This window comes from Lynx canadensis, chromosome D2 (assembly GCF_007474595.2).
Source record: "Lynx canadensis isolate LIC74 chromosome D2, mLynCan4.pri.v2, whole genome shotgun sequence".
NCBI lineage: Eukaryota > Metazoa > Chordata > Mammalia > Carnivora > Felidae > Lynx > Lynx canadensis.
The window spans coordinates 25397815-25416681 of NC_044313.2; the positions used below are offsets into that span (position 1 = coordinate 25397815).

An 18867-nucleotide genomic window follows, 5' to 3' on the forward strand; every position below is an offset into this window, starting at 1 on the left:
TCCTGGATTAGAAAATGACATGCTATGCCTCCCTCCAGCCAAGCTAAAAACCTGCCAAGTGATGCTGCCTAGTGTCTACTGAATCTTGCACGAACTTATCAATGATGGAAAAGAGGTTATTTTTAGCAGAAATGAGGTCATACGGTTAGTGAAGTATTTGGTGAGAAAAAAGATCCATCCTGGGAGGGGGGGGGAATATATATGTGTACATACATACATGTATATATGTATGTCGATGGAACTATTTTAGGCACCACCCAAAGGAGGGGGTTATATCCTAAAAGACACCCCCTTTCCAAGTTAGCAGTAAAAACTACATTCTTGTGTGTGGTGATGAGTCGGGTGGGAACACTAGCAAGTCTGGAAGGGTTCAGCTGCTTGGAGGACTGTGAAGGTTTAAGATGTAACTAGGACCAAAAAATGCTGCCAAACGTTTTCATGCAGGACAACCCAGTATCAAAGATTCTTAATAAAAGACCACTTGCCAGAGTAGATTAAGAAATAACTTTATTTTTCAGTTGTCAATCCCATGATTGAAAAGACATGTTGCTCCCAAATAGACAAGAGGCATAATCAGAAACAAAACTCATTTTGAAAACAGCTTATGAGGTTATTACACTGTAAAAAATCAGCAAAGGATCACCAAAAGCTGCAGCCAACATTTAAAACTGGTGTAACATTCTACTCAAGCTTAGCAGAAATTTTAAAGCCATGTCAAAACCATGTCAGCCACAGACTAGCAACAATAGAGACATTAACTGTTGAGCCTTCAAGAAAAGCATTTAAAATATCCCATTTCCTATAAAAGATCGTCTCCTTGAAAAGAAGTGATGTATTTCATCAGAAGATTCTCAGAACTGGAGCTAAAGTAACTCCTCTTCCACGCCAGTTCTAAGCTCTCCTGTAATCAATATCTATAGCTAATCTCGGACAGAATTTGGCTTCTCAGAAGAGTCTTTGTCATTTAAGCACAGTGTGGAATGGGAGAAAGTGTGTAGTCACCAGGGAACTAACAGAGTACAAAAGACAGTCACTTCTGAACTCGCTGATGCTCAAGAAATCAGAGACCCTCCATTACAGCGGGTCTCATATGCCTGAGAGCTTTGTGCTTGAGGAAACACTACTTAGAGGTAGCTCTGGTTCGGTTTATATTTAATTACAATTTGCCATGTCCTGTCACAGGAAAGTTCTAACATTTTCAACAAAGTATAAGCACTCTCAATTTCCTCTTTACCCCCCGCTCCCCACAGACTGCCCACTGGAAAGGGTAAGAAAAGCTTAATTGTGACTCCATAAAGAATAGCAGCTAACTCAGCAGTTCACACTCAACTACAGACGGACAGGACTAGGAAAGGCAACCCGGTGCAACTGGCTCTGGAGCCAGGCCTGCAGAAGTGTGGCGTGCGGTGTGTTCAGAGCACGCAGGGAGAAGAGGGAGGCCGGCGTCGGGGCACACACAGACTTTCTTTGATGTGTTTCATAGCACATCCTGCCAGAGCAACACCACCACCAAAAACGGAATGGGTCTGACTGTACCCTTTGACTTCAAAGAAGTCTGTGCCCGTCCCCAGTTCTCCACCTACACTTCATGCAAGAACAAATGACCACTATTATCTATTTGAATATAGGGCTTAACAAGAAGTGAGCGGGGATGGGTAAAAACAGCATATTCTGTAACAAAATGCTTTTTGCAAAGATATATGTAACTTAAGCGTTAAAATGAATTGTTCATCTCTACGTATGTATCATTTTGCAGTCCTGCACCCACATGAGTATGGTTACATATGAAAGAGAACTCCAGCAAGGACACTGAATCCAAAGGGCAGTTTTAAGGGTTTTACAAGATTTGCTAATAAATTTACCAGAGTATCAACCATTCTACTCTGAGCCTCTTTTCTTTATTCAATACTCTCACGACAAGTTGAAAAGAATAAAAAGAATCAAATATTCAGACTAAATTGATTATGTGCCACAAGCTATTTAGCACACAGGATATCCTTTAAAAGATACTGAAAAAATGTCCACTACCTGAATTCTTTTTATAAAGCCAATAAACTGAAAATTTCAAAGGAGAGAGTAGTAAGAACCTTCCTCCTCTCTCCCTCTGCAAATAAATCATTAAATACGTTGGGTAACATTATAATGTCATTTTTATCATAATAATATAAACAATTTCCATCATCATCCTGAATATTACTTTATAAAGATATATACTTTAAAAGGCTTTCAAAACATTTTTCAACCCAGCATTTGAGAATAAAGCATTAAAAGAGTTTTGTATACAGCAACACATTCAATGTGATAAGTGTATGAATTTACAACCATACATAATATATATATATGTATATATATATATATATGTATATATACTTCTATAAAAAACAAACTTGGCCAGAAGTTAAGGCTACCTACAAAGTTGTCCAAGAAATTATGCTTGTCAAAACAATTACAAAATTAAAATCACACATGCATTTTTAAATCATCTAAACCACTGACAAAATAAGGTTCAGCAAAGTTTTCAAATTAACTGCAAGAAAGTGCTACTACACATATTTACATTTTCTTAATATGAATCAGTGTTCCCACAAAATTACACTTGAATTTTTCACCAGCCTCAAACGTAACGTAACTAAAAAATGAAACTTCCACAACTTGGAACCTGGTACTCTTCGAAGAGAACAGGCTGGAAGTGGCAAGCAGCAAGCATGATTTACAAATGTGCCGTCTCACCGACCCAAGTACATTTCATAATATTGCTTGACCTGACGCGGGCTTGGAATTCTAAGCCGCAAGAGGGACCAAGAGTGAACATTTCATTAATAATTACACATATCAGCAACCAGATGGTAAAGGTGTCAGGCTTTTCCCATTCAAATCAAATAATTTAAACATGGAACTAAATAAAACCAAAATACAAATGACTTTCTCTCAACAACACAGTCATTTCTGACGTTGCCTAAGTATTTTATTTAAATGCTTTCTGAAAAAGTATTCTGAACAAATGCCTCTTTTAAGATTAATTTCAAAAAGTACATTTAACGCAGAGCCTGCAGAGCCTTCAATGGACGAAGTGTGCTAGGATGGAAGAGGTCCCTTGCCCAGCTCACAGACTATTTTAGGAAATGAGCTGGAATGCTAAGTCTATACTTTTAATTTGGTGAGTGTTACATGCCGAATTTCAGTATATAAAAGCTACTTTTTTTTTTTTTTTACATCTTTCCAACCTTGCAAAACATAGATTTTAGGATGGAAATTTCATCAAATGGTAACAGGAGCAAGACTTAAAATACAATAATGTTTAATGCTAAGGATGTTTGTCCCTGTTGAATCAAGAGAAAATCCTACTTTAGACTCCAATGAAATTTAGTGTTTTAGGCACTATTTTAATAAAACTAGCACCCTTAATTTTTAGCTCATGACTGAAAGTAATTATTTGAGACAAGCTATTGAAATAATGTTTCTTTTTAAAAAGTTTGTTGCTATTTAAAGATAAAATAGATTTATTTACTCAACCAATATGGTATTTTGAGCAACTCATAGCTTTTTCATGAGAGCAGATTCACCAAAATAAAATTATTCCAACTCTCTACAGCAGAGTTGCAACTACAGAATTTAGGCATCACTGAGAAGTTAGGTCAGGTAAAAAGATATTCACTAATACTCAGTGACCTAACAGCTTTAAAAAAAAAACACCTCAAACATTTTATTTCTAAAGTATTTCACCTAACAGTGTCTAAAGAACACAATTTTTAAGATTAATATACAAAATCACCTTAGGGAATTACTGCAAGATGCCACTTCGCCAACATGGCCTAGCATCTGTCACGGTTCCTTTCCCTTCATCTTTGCTAAACAAACAAACAAACAAATAAACAAAAAACACCTAGAAGGTGAGGCAGGTGATTGTCTTCATAAGCTCTCTGATATAGATTGTGGCAGAAGATGAAGAGAACAGAATGACATATTTAAAAAGCCAAACCGAACCACAGACTGCTTCCTACTGTTACGACCCTGTGGAATGCAAGCTAGGGATAGGATAAAACTTGGAAATCCGGCTCTGTGCTGATGGGTTAAGGCATTCAGACTCCCCAGTCATTTTAAAGAACACCTCCTGTTCCTGCAGTTTCCTGGCAAACTCTTCTTCCAGTGTCTTAAAAAGGAAGGGAAAAAGAAATTATGGTATTACAAATAGAATTTACTCTGACAGCCAAGAATAAAACTATTTGCTCAAAACACTCTCTCTGTATGCTATCCTAAGGAAGACCAGAGTGCTCAACATTTAGAATAGGCTGTGAACAGCCCTAGACTCAAGCCTCTGGCTCAGCCATGTGAATGTATATAACGTGGGTCAATTACTTACCTTCTCCCTATTACAGATGCATTTTATTCTTCTGTTGTAAAATAGGGACTATATCACTATATCACCTACCTCAATGGGTTGCTATGTGAGGATTAAATGTGAAACATACTAGGCACTCAAAAGATGGCATCTATTATTAACTATTACCTGTCTCTCCCACATGGCACTTTCCGTTTTCTGTTTTTTATTTTGATTTTTGGTGTGCAGGTCTTTTCTTCCACACTAGATAATAAGCTGTTTGAAGGTAAGCCCTAAAGCAGATTCATCTTTACACAATACAGAGCAAATGTAGTAAGTACTTGACAAATACTCTAGGTATCGATGACTTTGTGGACAAATGACTCAGGGATAAGTGCTGCTGTAGAGGCACAAAGTTTAGGAGAAAATGGAAAGAAACAGGAAGGTTTTTCAGAGGTGAAACAGGAGCTCAGCCTTGAAGGAAAGATAAAAATTTGATAGACAGGATGTGGAAGGCATGCCAGACAGAGGGGACTGAAACAATGCACACAGACAGGAAACCACAGACTTGGTGTGAGTAATGGTGATTAGACTCAATACCAGAATATGCACAGGCAGAAAGTGGCCTGTGGAAGATGCAGTTAGAAAGTCTGACTGTGGCCGCAGCACCTGGATGGCTCAGTTGGTAGAGCGTCTGACTTTGGCTCAGGTCATGAGCTCACAGTTCATGGATTTGAGCCCCGGATCTGGCTCTGTGCTGACAGCTCAGAGCCTGGAGCCTGCTTCAAATTCTGTGTCACCCTCTCTCTCTGTCCCTCCCTCACTCACACTCTCTGTCTCTCTCTCTCTCAAAAATAAACATTAAAAAAAGAAGAAAAAAATTGACTGCGGCCAATGTATGGCACTATGACAGCTTCCAAGTTAAAATGAAGCATTTCTATTTTATTCTGATGGAACTGTAGATTTATCAATACCACAATGCCAGTGTCAGAGACATTCTTGAGTATACTCTGGTGATAGCGGGCAAGTAGGAAGAAACGAAAAGGAACTCGAGATCAGAAGGCCAATTTTAAGCAAGCAGAATGATAGCAATGGGAAGGAGAAATATTATAAAGAGAGAGTCAAAGTTATTTGTCATCTCATTGAAATGGGATGTGATGGAAATGAAAGATAATTCGCATTGCTAGACTAGATGTAATTAAGAAGACGGGGTATCGGAAAGAACACTATTGGTGGGTGGGACTGAACGTGGGAAAAGTGAGGTGGAGATGAAGGAGAAAGGCTGCTGAGTTCAGTTTGATCTTCTCCGAGTTCACAATCTTCAGTAAACACTCAACAGGTATGTATTGATCATTACAATTTGCCAGGAACTGTGCTAGAAGCAGATATGTATCAGTGAACAAAGAGATAATGTCCCTGCTTTCAAGGAGCATACATTCTTGTGGGAGAAGACAAACAATAAACAAGTGTCTGTCTGCTGGTGAAGAATGTTATGAAGGAAAACAAAGGTGAGGGGACAGGGAATGTCTGAGGGGAGCATGGGGGCTATTTTATATATGGTCATCAGAAAGAGAAACCTTCGACGAGATGTTGGAACAGAGGCCTGAATGATATAAGAAGGAATGGACATCCAGGTGGAAAATGGGTGCTTAGGACATGAACCAATAATAAGACAATAAACAATAGCAATAGCAGGGACACTTGGGTGGCTCAGTCAGTCAGGTGTCTGACTCCTGATTTTGTCTCAGGTCTTGACCTCACAGTTCATGAGATTGAGCCCTGCATCAGGCTCCAAGCTGATAGCACAGAGCGTGCTTCAGATTCTCTCTCTGCCCCTAACACACATATGTGCACACTCTCTCTCTAAAAATAAATTAAATAATAGCAACAGCAGACATTCACTGAACCCTAACTACAGCTCAGGTACTAGGAAGTGTTGTCTTTGAAAGAACATCACTTCTTTCAACTGTCTTAACAACCCCAATTAGGTATGTAGTGTCATCTTTGTTTTACTAATGAGTAAAACTAGGCTTAGGAATGTTAAGTGACAGAATTAATCATGACAGCACTAAGCCTTGAACCCGGATCTGCAGGACTTTAGAACCCCTCCAAGTTCTGGAATCATCCTTATTTTTTTTTAACATTTATTTTATTTTTGAGAGAGAGAGACAGAATGTGAGTAGGGGAGGGCAGAGAGAGAGGGAGACAAGAGAATCCAAAGCAGGCTCCAGGCTCTGAGCTGTCAGCATACAGCCTGACGAGGGCTTGAACCCATGACCAGTAAGATCATGACCTGAGCCAGTCAGACACTTAACTGACTGAGCCACCCAGGTGCCCCAGGAATTGTCCTTAAATATGCGATAGATGAAGCCATGACTAGGCACAGGATCATCAAGGGTGTAAAGATGGGAGATGTCTATGTTTCAGATAACTAGAAGACAGAGAAAAAGTGATAAAGAGCACAGAGAAAGAAGAGAGTCACAAAAGTCAGATGAGAAGAGAATTTTAAGAAAGAAGATTTTTAACAACAGTTCAATAACACCATAGGATTTGGCTGTTAGCAACTCACTTATGACCACAGTCAATGAGTTCAACTGGGGAGTCTGAGGTGAAAGCTAGGATGCAAAGAGTTAAAGAAACTGGAGAAAGGTCCTTCCCTACTTTTATAATTTCAATCCACATGAATGTATTACCTATTCAAAAATTTAACAATAAATAAAGTTTAAATTAAAAAGCCATACTATGATGGGTATTGAGGAGGGCACCTTTTGGGATGAGCACTGGGTGTTGTATGGAAACCAATTTGTCAATAAATTTCATAAAAAAAAAAAAAAAATAAATAAATAAATAAATAAATAAATAAAAAGCCATACTGATTATCTGGGGCACCTAGGTGGCTCAGTTGGTTGTGTGTCCAACTGTTGATTTTGGCTCAGGTCATGGGATGGAGCCCCATGTCAGCTCAGCGTGGAGCCTGCTTGAGACACTCCCTCACTCTTTCTCTCCCCTTCTCTGCCCCTCTCCTCTACTTGTGATCTCTCTACAAAAAAATTTAAATATTAAAAAAAAAAGCCATACTATTAACTGACTTGGTCATTTCACTTTTTCTAGAAACATTTAGCACATAGTAGGTGCTACTTACATATATTTAATTGACTAACTGGATAAATGGAAGAAAGGAATGGTCAAAAGGTGTAGCAGGCAGGAAGCCCAAGAGAAAATAAAGGTTTGAGAGTTAGCAAAGGGAGAGGATCACATAGTGACAGAAAAAAATATGAGTTGAAATGGTTGACCAATTGGACCAGGCCAGCAGGGAATCAAAAAGCAAGTACAAAAAAGGAAGATGGCTGAGAGCTAGATGGCAGGAGGGAAGCCTTCCATATTTTACTAGATTGTCAATTTACTGTCGTATGAGGGCCTTGTAATCTGGCTCCAGCCAACTTGTCCAGATTGAGTTGTCATCACTTCCTTCTTTCTCTCCCTCCTTAATGCCGACACAAAGGCACACTCCCCCAGCGCCCCAATGACAGGGAGCTACTTACGATTCCTGTACACACCCTTTTCACCCATTCTCATCGCTGTACTTAGACTGCCCATCACACCCCAATCTGTTTGTATGCCTAGCAAGATCTTACCCATCCTGAGTCTCACTTGGCTTACAATGCATCTTCTCTGTAAAGCCTCCCCAACTTCCCAGACTGAAGCACTCTTCTGCTTTGGCCTGAACACTATGTTCCCGTCCCATCTCCTATACTTACCTCCTTCAGAGCAATGATCCTACTCATCTGTAATCGTGTGTCACTACATTCTGAACATTTGAGGGACAGGGGCTTTGTCTCTTCATCTCTGTATCTCCTGTCCCTGACACTGTACCTGATATATATTATGTAAACAGCCAATAACTGGGTGGATGAATGGATGAACATAAACATATTTTAACTAAAGCTTTTAAAATTACCTTTTTCCTAGGTCTCAATTTCTCTCTCCATTCCTTTAATTCTTGGCTGTGTTCCTCATCTAATTCCTTGAGTTTCTGAGTTTCATGTTCTACCAATAGGTGGCATTTTTCATTCTGAAAATAAAGTTTGGGTTAAAAAATTTCCAATCAACTAAGCAAATTTTCACAAATATAATTACCTTTCAAAATAATAAAGTACTCATCAAACATCAAACTATTACTGAGGTTCAGATTCTCCTCTAAAAACCCAGGGCCAAGAACTATGAAATGAGTCATAGCTTCATTTTTGCAAGTTTAGAAGTTAGAACTGTTACCATATGAAATGAACTAAAATAGAATTAGTTTGATCCTACTTTTCCTTTCTAAGAAGGTTTGCTCATAAAACTGACACTTCAAAGGGCATCTTCTTATGCATTTACCATTGGTGCCAGAATGTGGGATCAGGACTATTCTACTTTAGTAAATTAAGAGAATATGAAGAGTATCCATAAAGTATACACTATTCTGAAATCTTAAACATTTTAGACTATATACTGGGTGGGCTGCACACTCCAGGTAAGGTCCCAAAACAGTCCCCCTAGGGTAACCTTTAAATGTCTTGAGAAAAATTCTCATATATTTAGTCCATCACTTTTTTCAAAAACCTAGAAGAAAATGAACTATTTCTCCCTAAATGAAATTTTGAATGCAGAATCTGCCAACAAAACCACCTACCTCATTTTGAAAACTTTGTCATCTTCTTTGCAGAAGAGACTACAAATAACTCAATACTGCTTTTGAAAGACTCAACTTCTTAGGTTTACAATTTAGCTTCATGTTTATATTAATCATGGTTATATAAACTCTCAACAAGTGCCTATGATACTAACCTGATCTTTACTCGAGTCTGTACAGAAAACAAATCTCTCAATCCCAGCATTTCCATGAGTACAGTACAGTTTATCCCAGTTAGCTACTGTTTTCTCCAAACCACCACTTGTGCTGCCCTGCTCCCACCAGCTCAGTTCTCATGCTTCTCTATCTGACCTGCAGCTGATGCAGCTCTCGGACGTTGGCTTCACACTGCAACTGAAGATCCCGCATTTGATTTTCATGTTTCTGATGCTGAGCCATTCTCTCATTTTTCTGCCTCTTTTCTTCTTGAGCAGCAAACTATAAATAAGAAAAAGAAAATACTGTTAACAAGCAATGTAATTTCTGCATCTTCTAAAGGAATAATTAAGGAACTTAACAAATCTTAAAGTACAATAAACTAAAGCTGCAAGCACGAATAACGTACTGTGACTCAAGCTGGAGTCGACATTACGGCTTTGGACGGGGGGTGGACTTCTGGTACCTTGTTCCTCCTACCTGATCAGTGACCACAGTTCATTTATGTGGGGTACCTGAGACTGCAGAAGCACAGTGAGGCCCCTACATTTTAACTTCAAAAGCTGTGCAAGTCACCTAATTCCCAAGGTTGGTTTTAGGGCCCAAGAGCTGGTGTGGGGCCTGGGACCCTCTGTGGCCACCACCCTAGGAATACTAAGGTGGTATATGCCACATAACCAGCCCAGTCCACAGAGCCAAAGAAAATACCAACAAGCCCAAAGGGGCTCGAAATGTTTACGACATAATTATCTGACACTTCTAAAGGACATTCCAGTTTTTTAAACTTAAAAAAGAAGAGAATAATTGGCTTATTTACCTGCTTAATTTTGTCACGGTCCTGATCTGGTGTGGCCGTTGAGTTAATTCTCAAGCTTTTCTTAAACATGGCCATTCGAGTCTTGGCTTCACTGCGCTGAATCTTAGGCAGTCTTGCTCTTTCTTGAGTCTGTCTGTTTTTCAATTCCTCAATAAGTCGTTGATTATAACGCTGCATTTGTTCTGTTTCCTAAGAAAGTATCAAACACAATCTTGTGATGTAGATATAATTTAAAATTTTAATTTTTTATTTATTTTTTTATTTTAGAGAGAGAAACAGAGTGCATGCGAGGGAGAGGCAGAGAGAGAGGGACACACAGAATCCAAAGCAGGCTCCAGGCTCTGAGCTATCAGCACAGAGCCCAATGTGAGGCTTGAACCCACAAACCATGAAATTATGACCTGAGCCATAGCTGGATGTTCAGCTGACTAAACCATGCAGGTGCCCCTAAATATAATTTAATACTCAGTACCCACATGTATGCTCAAACATGTTCTTGTGTTGTTTCCCAAAATCACTCCCTCCCTTGTTGTATTATCAACCAGCAAACTTTTAGTCAAAATATAATTTATAACAAAAATAAAGCTATTAGTAAGCTTTATATAAGAGTCTTATATTGAAATTCTCATTACTAAGTCAGAAAGTCCACATTTTTTAAGGTATCTGAACCATAAATGGGGCCACAATAGCTACCTTTGAGACAGCATGAAGATTATAATGTAGAAGAGGACTTAAGCATTGAAATCAGTCACCTTCCATGAAACTCATAGAAAAGAAGTTTGCAATCATGATCAAGATACAATTAATTACTCCAAACTTCACCAAAGAAATTTTAGGATTAAAAAAATAGAAAGGAAATCTAAAATTCATTCTCTACGAAATAGAAGTTTCAAAAATGAATAACTCTGCAAACTTCAAATGAACAAAAAGTAAACCAATTTTCCTTTCATTAACCTTCTCATGGCGCTTAAGTAGCTGATGTCTTTGCATGAAATACTGATCTTTAAGTTGCTGTTTGAGCAGCTGGTGTTTTTCTTGTAAGTGTCGTTCTTCAAGCTCCCAAATTGCAGCTTCTCGAGCTAGAAGAAAGCAATTTTCAAAATGTCACTTTGTTCTTTTTACTAATGTACTTTGGAGTTCATTTTAATATTTACATAAATGTGTTCTACATACAGTAACTTATACGCACACTGACATTGTGAACTATAAATGAAATATTACCAATGGACAGATAATATCTACCACTATTTACCATTCTGTTCTGATGCTCTATAAACAGAAAATGCCCCACCCACAATACCAAAATTCCTTTTAATCATCTTAATGAAAAATAAAAAAAAATCTAAGCTTTTTGTTAAAATCCCATTCTGTCATGATGCCATTAAGTATACCAACAATTGTAAGGCATAATGAGTATACAAAACTATTCAGGTAAGGCTTTAGCATCATCTGCACAATAAGATGTTTTAAGGATTGTATGTTTATGTTCACTTCTGTCACGAAGGCATTCATTCTATGTCTTACAGTATTTAACTTTATAAAGAATTTTAAAAATTTAAATGCTTAAAATTTTACATAAAGCTTTTCCTCTTATTAACTTCAACTTTATCTCTCTACCACTTTAGCAAAGGAAAGCATTCACATAATTTCCAATTATTCGGTATTATGGATACTAGATATACACATATATCTTAGCAATGGTCTTCAGATACCATTTTATATATACACATATGCTGTGTAATTTCACATACCTCTCATGAGCTGCTGTTTGTTATTCAGGCACTCTCTTTCAATATTGGCCAGTTCTGCCTTCTGCTGTTGGATGATCTTTTTCAGAGAGCCATCTAATTCTTGTTGTTGCTTCTGAACAAATTCCTGTTCCTATTAGACAGTTAACCATGAGTTAATAAGCATCTACTGAGTGAAACATCCATTTATCTATATGACTATATACATTAGTAGCTATCAAGATTTCTAAACCAAGTTTCTAAAGTTAACTGGATTTAAAAATCACCAATTATATAGCAATATATAAATGTATTAGTCACTCAATTCAAGCCCAGAAAAAAGTACTAGGATACATAATACTCTAAACTCAGTATTAAAAATAATACACATGAAAGAAGTCACCCACTCAGAATGCCCTATGATATGAACATCTTTAGGAAAATAATAAATTTAGAGCTTCTAAAACTGATCATTCATTACACTATGGTGTGGATAAAACAAGAAAAAACAAAATGCCTTTTATGAAAAAGAGAATAAAGAGCAAATAAGTAAAACACATATCAGAATATTTAACATCTCTATTTTTCCAAGAAATAAAGACTTAGGAAGTAATACCATGGCAACACTAACAGAGAAATAGTTTCTGTATCTCTAGCATGTGCCTAAAAAGAACAACAGTTTATGGACTTAATGAGAAATAGTGCATTGCTAGAGAAATGTGATCTAGGACTCATAAAGTGAGTTACATTTTATAAATAAATAAATACATACATACACACACACACACACACACACACACACACACACACACACAAATTCCTGATAGTCAAAAACTTCTGCCAACATGTTTGGGATTCACTCATTCATTCAACAAATATTTACTGAGTACATACTATTTGCCCAAATGCAAAAATTTATGCTTTAAAAAAAATCCTTCCATAACTGTGTAAGAAAAGGAAATGTTAAAGTGACTTATGGTCTTTATGCTAGATTGCACATTCACAGAAGAAAAGGAACAATATCCAAATTGAAGAAATGTAAATTTTGCCAGTAAATGTTCGGCTCTCCATCCCTCTTTTGGCAGTTACAGCAGTCTATATATGATTAGCTCAAGGGATATTCTGATCAATTTGAGTGTGGATTTAGAAATTTAAGATTGAAGTGCCACTCCACCTATAATCCCTCCTCTTGCACATCCAAGAGAAGATAAAACCTCAAGGTCCGTTTTGGATCTACTCTTTGTGCCTTTGACAGAGTCTGACAGGATCTGGATCACTACCAGCCTGGTCTTCAATGCACTGAGAGTGAGTGTAGCCATGTTCCTTAAGGTGCATGCCTTACTATGTGTCTGGAGGTGAGAATTAGGTCTTACCATTCATGACGCCCTGTTAAAGTAATCTGGAGTTATAGATACTGCTGTCTCATCTGTGTCATAATTTGTACTTCAGCATAAATACAATTACACACTAGCAGAAAGACTAATGAATTGCCTCTGTAAAATACAATTGTGAGCTTCACCACAGCCAAGTTTTTATCACAGAAAAAAGGCCACAATGAATATTTAATTTCAACTATCTAGAATAAGGCCTTTTGAGTTTTATTTAAAGAGATATGAAATCTCCATGCCTATTTTTTAGGCAATTATAACAAAGAAAGTTGTTCAAGCTGGTCATTTTCCTACAGTAAATATCACATAATAAAAACTAAATTGTTTCTCTAATTTCATAGTAAAATTTCTATGTACAAACTTGTACAATACTTAATATATAATCTATAACTTAATATAACCTGCAGATATAGCAAAAGGTTTTCACATCTGTACCATTAACTTGTATAAAGGACTTTTAAAAAATATCTCTGTAGACAGAAACAATGGGCCCAAATTAACTACCATAAATATAAATACTACATTTAGACTCAAGTAAATGCAAAAGTACAAGATGAGGGTGAATAAATATTTATGTGAAAATTAAGAAGAGTAAATACATGCCAGTGCCACTAAAAAAGTAAATGGAATTTCTTGTGAGTTTAATTCTTGGTCATATTACTATATTTGTCTAGATTAAGCAAGATGACAGTTCAGTTCAAAGAAAATCTTTATTAAGTATTTACTAATGCTAGGCACTGTACCACTAAAGGGGCTACTAAAATTAAGAAAAGACAGTACTGCCTTTAAGGACCTTCCATTCTAGTGATCCCAAACTGGTTTCTGTATGCCCACATAAAGAATAGTGGGTCTCTTCCCTTAGTATCACATTTTCAGAAGTTCAAAAGTAAACCACAGAAAACAGAAAGCTGTGAATACAGGGTCTAGAAACCATGCCACACAATGAATAATGGAAAGAATTACAGAAGCCTGTCCTGAAGCAGCTAATCCATCAGGGGAAAATAAGAGCTAAGACTGTTATACAGAAGGAGGCAGAACTACCATTGTGCTGCTCCAGAAAGTAAAATAAGAGTTGACAGGTAAGAGTCAAGGTAGGCTGTGTATGCAAGTGCCTTCAACAATGAGAATTAGCAAAGACACCAGTTGTCTTACAGAGCCAAGGACTTAAATAATTAAGCAAAGTCTGGATAATTACATAGTCAAGAATACTATGCAAACAATTTTCTTTACTTCTTTTCTTCCTTCCTTCATTTATTTTAATCTCTATATTTATTTTTATTTATTTATCCCTTCCCCAAACTGGGGCTGGAACTCACAACTGCAACATCAAGAGTCATATGCTCTCCCAACTGAGCAAGCCAGGCACCTCAAATAATCTTCCATATTAAAGGTAAAAATTACCTGAAAGGTCCAGGTCCCTCACATACTAATTCATATATTTTGTTACTTCAAAAGAAATAAAATTTTGATATTAGTGAGCTTTCTTTAAATTTCCTAACTACAAAAGCCAAGTATAACACATTCACATTGGAATTTGTAATTGGAAATTATTCTTAAGATCTGAAAGAAAAGTGATCTTACATTCCAAAAAGACTGAACAAATTTACCCAAAAAAAAAAAGATGGATTTGATCAATAAAAGTAACAATTTAAATCAACACAGAAACTATAAAATGCACCCTTTAAAAGTGTAAGTTTAAATGCTGATAAGGAATTTTGTCATATTAATCAGACAACTATAAATATTAAAAACACAACTTCGGATTCTAGAAAACTATAAGAAAGGGTTATGTTATATTGGGCTATTTGTACAGAATTTATTTCTAATTCAAAGGATAAACATGGTAATGATCAGAAAAGTGATCTTAATTCATAATTTCTCCCTCTCATTAAAAAAAAATTGTTTTGCTTACTCTTTAGAAAACTACAGAGTCCAACAGCTGCCAATAATAATAAAAAAAATAAGTCTAATTTCAGGAGAGGGGAAAGGAATGGGTGAAATCAAGTTGTATTCTATCTACTCCAGTTGTGTATATCAAACATCAAAAACAAAAATTATAGCATTAAGTGAGCTAGTCACTTCCCCATAGAAACTGTGAGAAAGAATGCAGCCTGGAATTCCAGACTTAATTTAAAACTACAGCAAGGGGAAGAACAACTCACTATTCCTTATACAATTTGAATAGTGAAAACTAAAGTTAAATGGAACTATGATCACATTTAATATGCCTTTTCTGACCATATCCATAATTAAAACATATATATAACATATAAAATCAAAATGTCACTTCACACAAAGATAAAAATCTAATCACAGCATTCAATTTCTCACATGTGCAAAGTTTATAAAATACTCCTGGGAAGCTACTTCTTGGAAATGAAAATCTCAAAATTTGTGGTGAGGTAGAAAAAAAGAACACTGTTCGGAGTGTTCTAATCCCAGTTCTACCATTAATATCGTTTGTGACTTCAAGTGGACCGCCTTAGTCTTCTGTGCTGCGATTTCCTTATCTATAAAATGGATACACTCCATCCCTATATTAGGGTGGAGGCAGTAAGAATCAAATGTGAAAACGCTTTGAAGAATACTATACTATAAAGTTCATTTCAGATTATTACTGTCATTACTGACATTATCATCTATCAATCTTCTAGGCTTTAACAAATAAAGCAAACAATGAAAAGGCACATGTGAGCTGAAGAAAAGGCAGATAAAACGGGAGAAGGCATCCTCCCACAGATGCGTGGGACTTACATCCTGCAGCTGGGCACTGGAGACTGCGCAAGAGGACAACTGAAAAGACTGGATCATGGCCTGAGCAACACCCTGCGGGTCAGAGTACAGTGCACCTCCCAGGTGAGAATACAGCTGATGACTTTTTGTAAATGGAAAGAATAATTATACAAATGTTGAGTTTCGGGAGGCCTCGAACAAGTTACCTAACAGAGAGGCCTCTTTCTCATCTGTAAAAAGGTTTTGAATGAGATCAGTGGTTTCCAAACTCTAGTTTATGCTGTTGTTTTTTAAACCAGTCAAACCCTCTTTCAAAAAATTTACCACAAAATGTATGAAACAGATGAAAAGTAGTGCTGCTTTAAAGTCTGAGCAGGGACCCAGAACCCCCAGTCCTCTCTTTTTGAAGGATCCCTGAGGTGCTTCTTCCAGACTCCACAGCTCCTGGGAGTACAGTTTAAAAACCACTGGACTAGACAATCAAATACTTCTGGCTCCATGACTATATAACTATTATTCACAAATTCTCAAAATGTTTAAAATAGACGCAGTACCAAGTTATCATTTTAGCACCTTCATGTAAAGCAGTAGCTAAAGAGAAATACTTTTAAATTTGTTAGATTACTAAATTTTCATTAAATTTACAGAAAGAAATTTACTGTTGCTTTCAGCTTTAGTTGAAAATACAGGCTAGCCCCCAAAATTTTATGAAAAATCACCAACAAAATTTTATTAAAGCATGGGATCACTTAACTCCTTCAACACTAAATTCTCAATGTCAGCTCTAGCATCTGAAATATGTATTACCTTTTAGAATCTAAAAAGCCTACATTCCTGTACAAGGAAAAACCATATTGGTCTTATCTTGTTTGAAATCCAAATTATCCAAAATTAGATGTGTGAAGCAAGGACTTCCTCTTCACCTATTAACAACATGACCAATAACCACTGGACTAAGCTGATAAGAGTTCAGATTAAGCACAGAAATAACAGTTTAAACATGAGAGGCAGTACGGTGTGGTAGTTCAGAGGTGCTTTCATTTCCTCCCCTGTAGAATAGAGGTAATAAGAGTACTTCACATGTTGTGAGTTTAAATGAGTTCATGCAGGAGAAACATTTAGAACAGCACTTGACACACAGTAAATGCTGTGTCTGCTTTAACACTTTAATAATCCCCACACTAGGCCAAGACAAAATTTTTCACTGCCTCAAACCAAACCCCCCCCCCCAAAAACATGAAATTTATTCAGATAGGCTAGTTTTGTTAAATTTTAAATTCCAAAATACTTCCCTTATTTTTCATGGTGTTAAGATATTCTTTCCTTTAAATTTTTAAACAGCAGTTTACAATATCCTTCTGAACAAAAATAAAAAAAATTTAAATGTCATTCCATTTGTCGGTCCCCAGTGGTTTTTGTTTCTTCCATGTTTTCACATGGGTCTGTAAAAGTTTGGGAACCACTTTTTATATCACATAAAACCACATTAAATTGGTAATTTAAAGCAACCGTTAACATATAATCCATGTCTCTTCTTCCTTTAATTGACATATATAACTACAAACTGAGCTCACCTGCTTCTAAATTGAATGCAAACTTAATTAAAAGAAAAATGATTCCTAGTAAAAAGACCTCATACAGTCATCAGATAATTCTAAAAAAAAATCTGTTTAAAGTACTAGCTTGTCTAGTTTTGTAAAGAATTCACCCATCTTAATTGGCTCATCCTTATCATAACCTAGAATCAAGTTTATACAGGCAATATTTTTTTAAACTGCTGGATTCTGAATCAAAAAGAAAAACAATGTAGTTAGTATTTAAAATCTGATTTTAAGTTGCTTATGTTATTGAGTTTAATAGTAAAATAAATGTTTGATCTACTATTTAACATTACCGTTTATGGTTTTTCTTTTAACTCCCAACTTTATAAAAACAATGGCCTTATTTTTTTTTTAAGTTTTTTTGAGAGAGAGAGCAAGCAAGCATGAGCCAAGGAGGGGGAGGCAAAGAGGGAGAGAGAGACTACCAAGCAGGCTCCACGCTGAGAGCATTGAGTCTGACACAGGCCTCAAACCCACAAACCGAGAGATCATGACCTGAGCTGAAATCAAGAGTTGGGTGCTTAACCAACTGAGCCACCCAGGTGCCCCAACAATGGTCTTTTAAATAGTCATTCTTTTCACGTGTACAAAGCCTACACACTCAACCTCTATATTTTGTCATAAAAGTCTTCTATCAAACAGTGACATTACTACATAAGTATATAAGTTTCCCTCATGATTATAATGAGAATACAGTGAATTATACATCAACATCCTTGTTTATTGCATCCGGAGTCAGCTTTCCAAACATTCCACTTAATTTCATATTTGCAACTGAAATGTCACCATCTCATGTGAATTTAGTTCTACATAAAGAATGCCCTGGGAACCTTTGTATTAGGAGAATTCAACATCATATAATAACTACAGTAGGAGTTTACCCTGTCCACCATGGTTTACTGAGCTGCGAGAATAATGCTGCTTTCTGTTTTTAGTAGCATTAAGCTGCTGCTGTTACCTGAGCATGCTGGCTTTGTGCAAGCTCCTCTTTCCTGCGTTTCATGAGCTCTTTTCTCAGCTCTTTGGGTGCTTTCTCCACTTCATTTATAACCTACAGTGTATAAGCATGCAGGAGGTGGGGAAATAATACTTTCTCCACAGCAAGCATTTATGTAGCAGACAAGCTACAAGTCAAAGATTAAAGCTGATACAAAGTTCCTTTCAACATGCAATAGTATAGGTGTTAGTTTGGTGAAAAAGAATGAAAGGATAGAACATGCTGAATCTCGGTGCAGAAAGGGACATCACACCATATAAAGGTTAATCAGATGCCTAATTATCCCTATATATTATTCTCTCTTAAAGATCCAAAGACAATCAGTAAAGGATTACTAGCAGCACTGAACACATCTACTGACATTGTTTGAAATGCTGAAAATAAGGAAAGTCAATGCCATTTATAAAAGTACAAAATTTCGTAACTGGCTTGATAAAACCAAAGAAATAAGTCTAAAT

General features: G+C 36.6%; 1 protein-coding gene across 2 annotated transcripts in view; it reads right to left on the bottom strand.

The window, feature by feature from the left end:
• Nucleotides 1–490: 490 nt before the first annotated feature.
• Nucleotides 491–18867, bottom strand: part of SLK (STE20 like kinase) — a 56593-nt gene continuing 38216 nt past the window's right edge. Inside the window, exons 13-19 of one of the 2 annotated variants that reach the window (XM_030334120.2) lie at nucleotides 18371–18463; nucleotides 11715–11844; nucleotides 10918–11042; nucleotides 9964–10152; nucleotides 9303–9428; nucleotides 8277–8390; nucleotides 491–4150 (exon numbers count right to left, since the gene is read on the bottom strand). In XM_030334120.2, coding sequence (XP_030189980.1) covers nucleotides 4004–4150; nucleotides 8277–8390; nucleotides 9303–9428; nucleotides 9964–10152; nucleotides 10918–11042; nucleotides 11715–11844; nucleotides 18371–18463 — 924 coding nt within the window. In that variant the 3' untranslated portion in view covers nucleotides 491–4003. The remainder of the gene's footprint in view (nucleotides 4151–8276; nucleotides 8391–9302; nucleotides 9429–9963; nucleotides 10153–10917; nucleotides 11043–11714; nucleotides 11845–18370; nucleotides 18464–18867) is intronic. The other variant, XM_030334121.1, reaches the window with a different exon arrangement.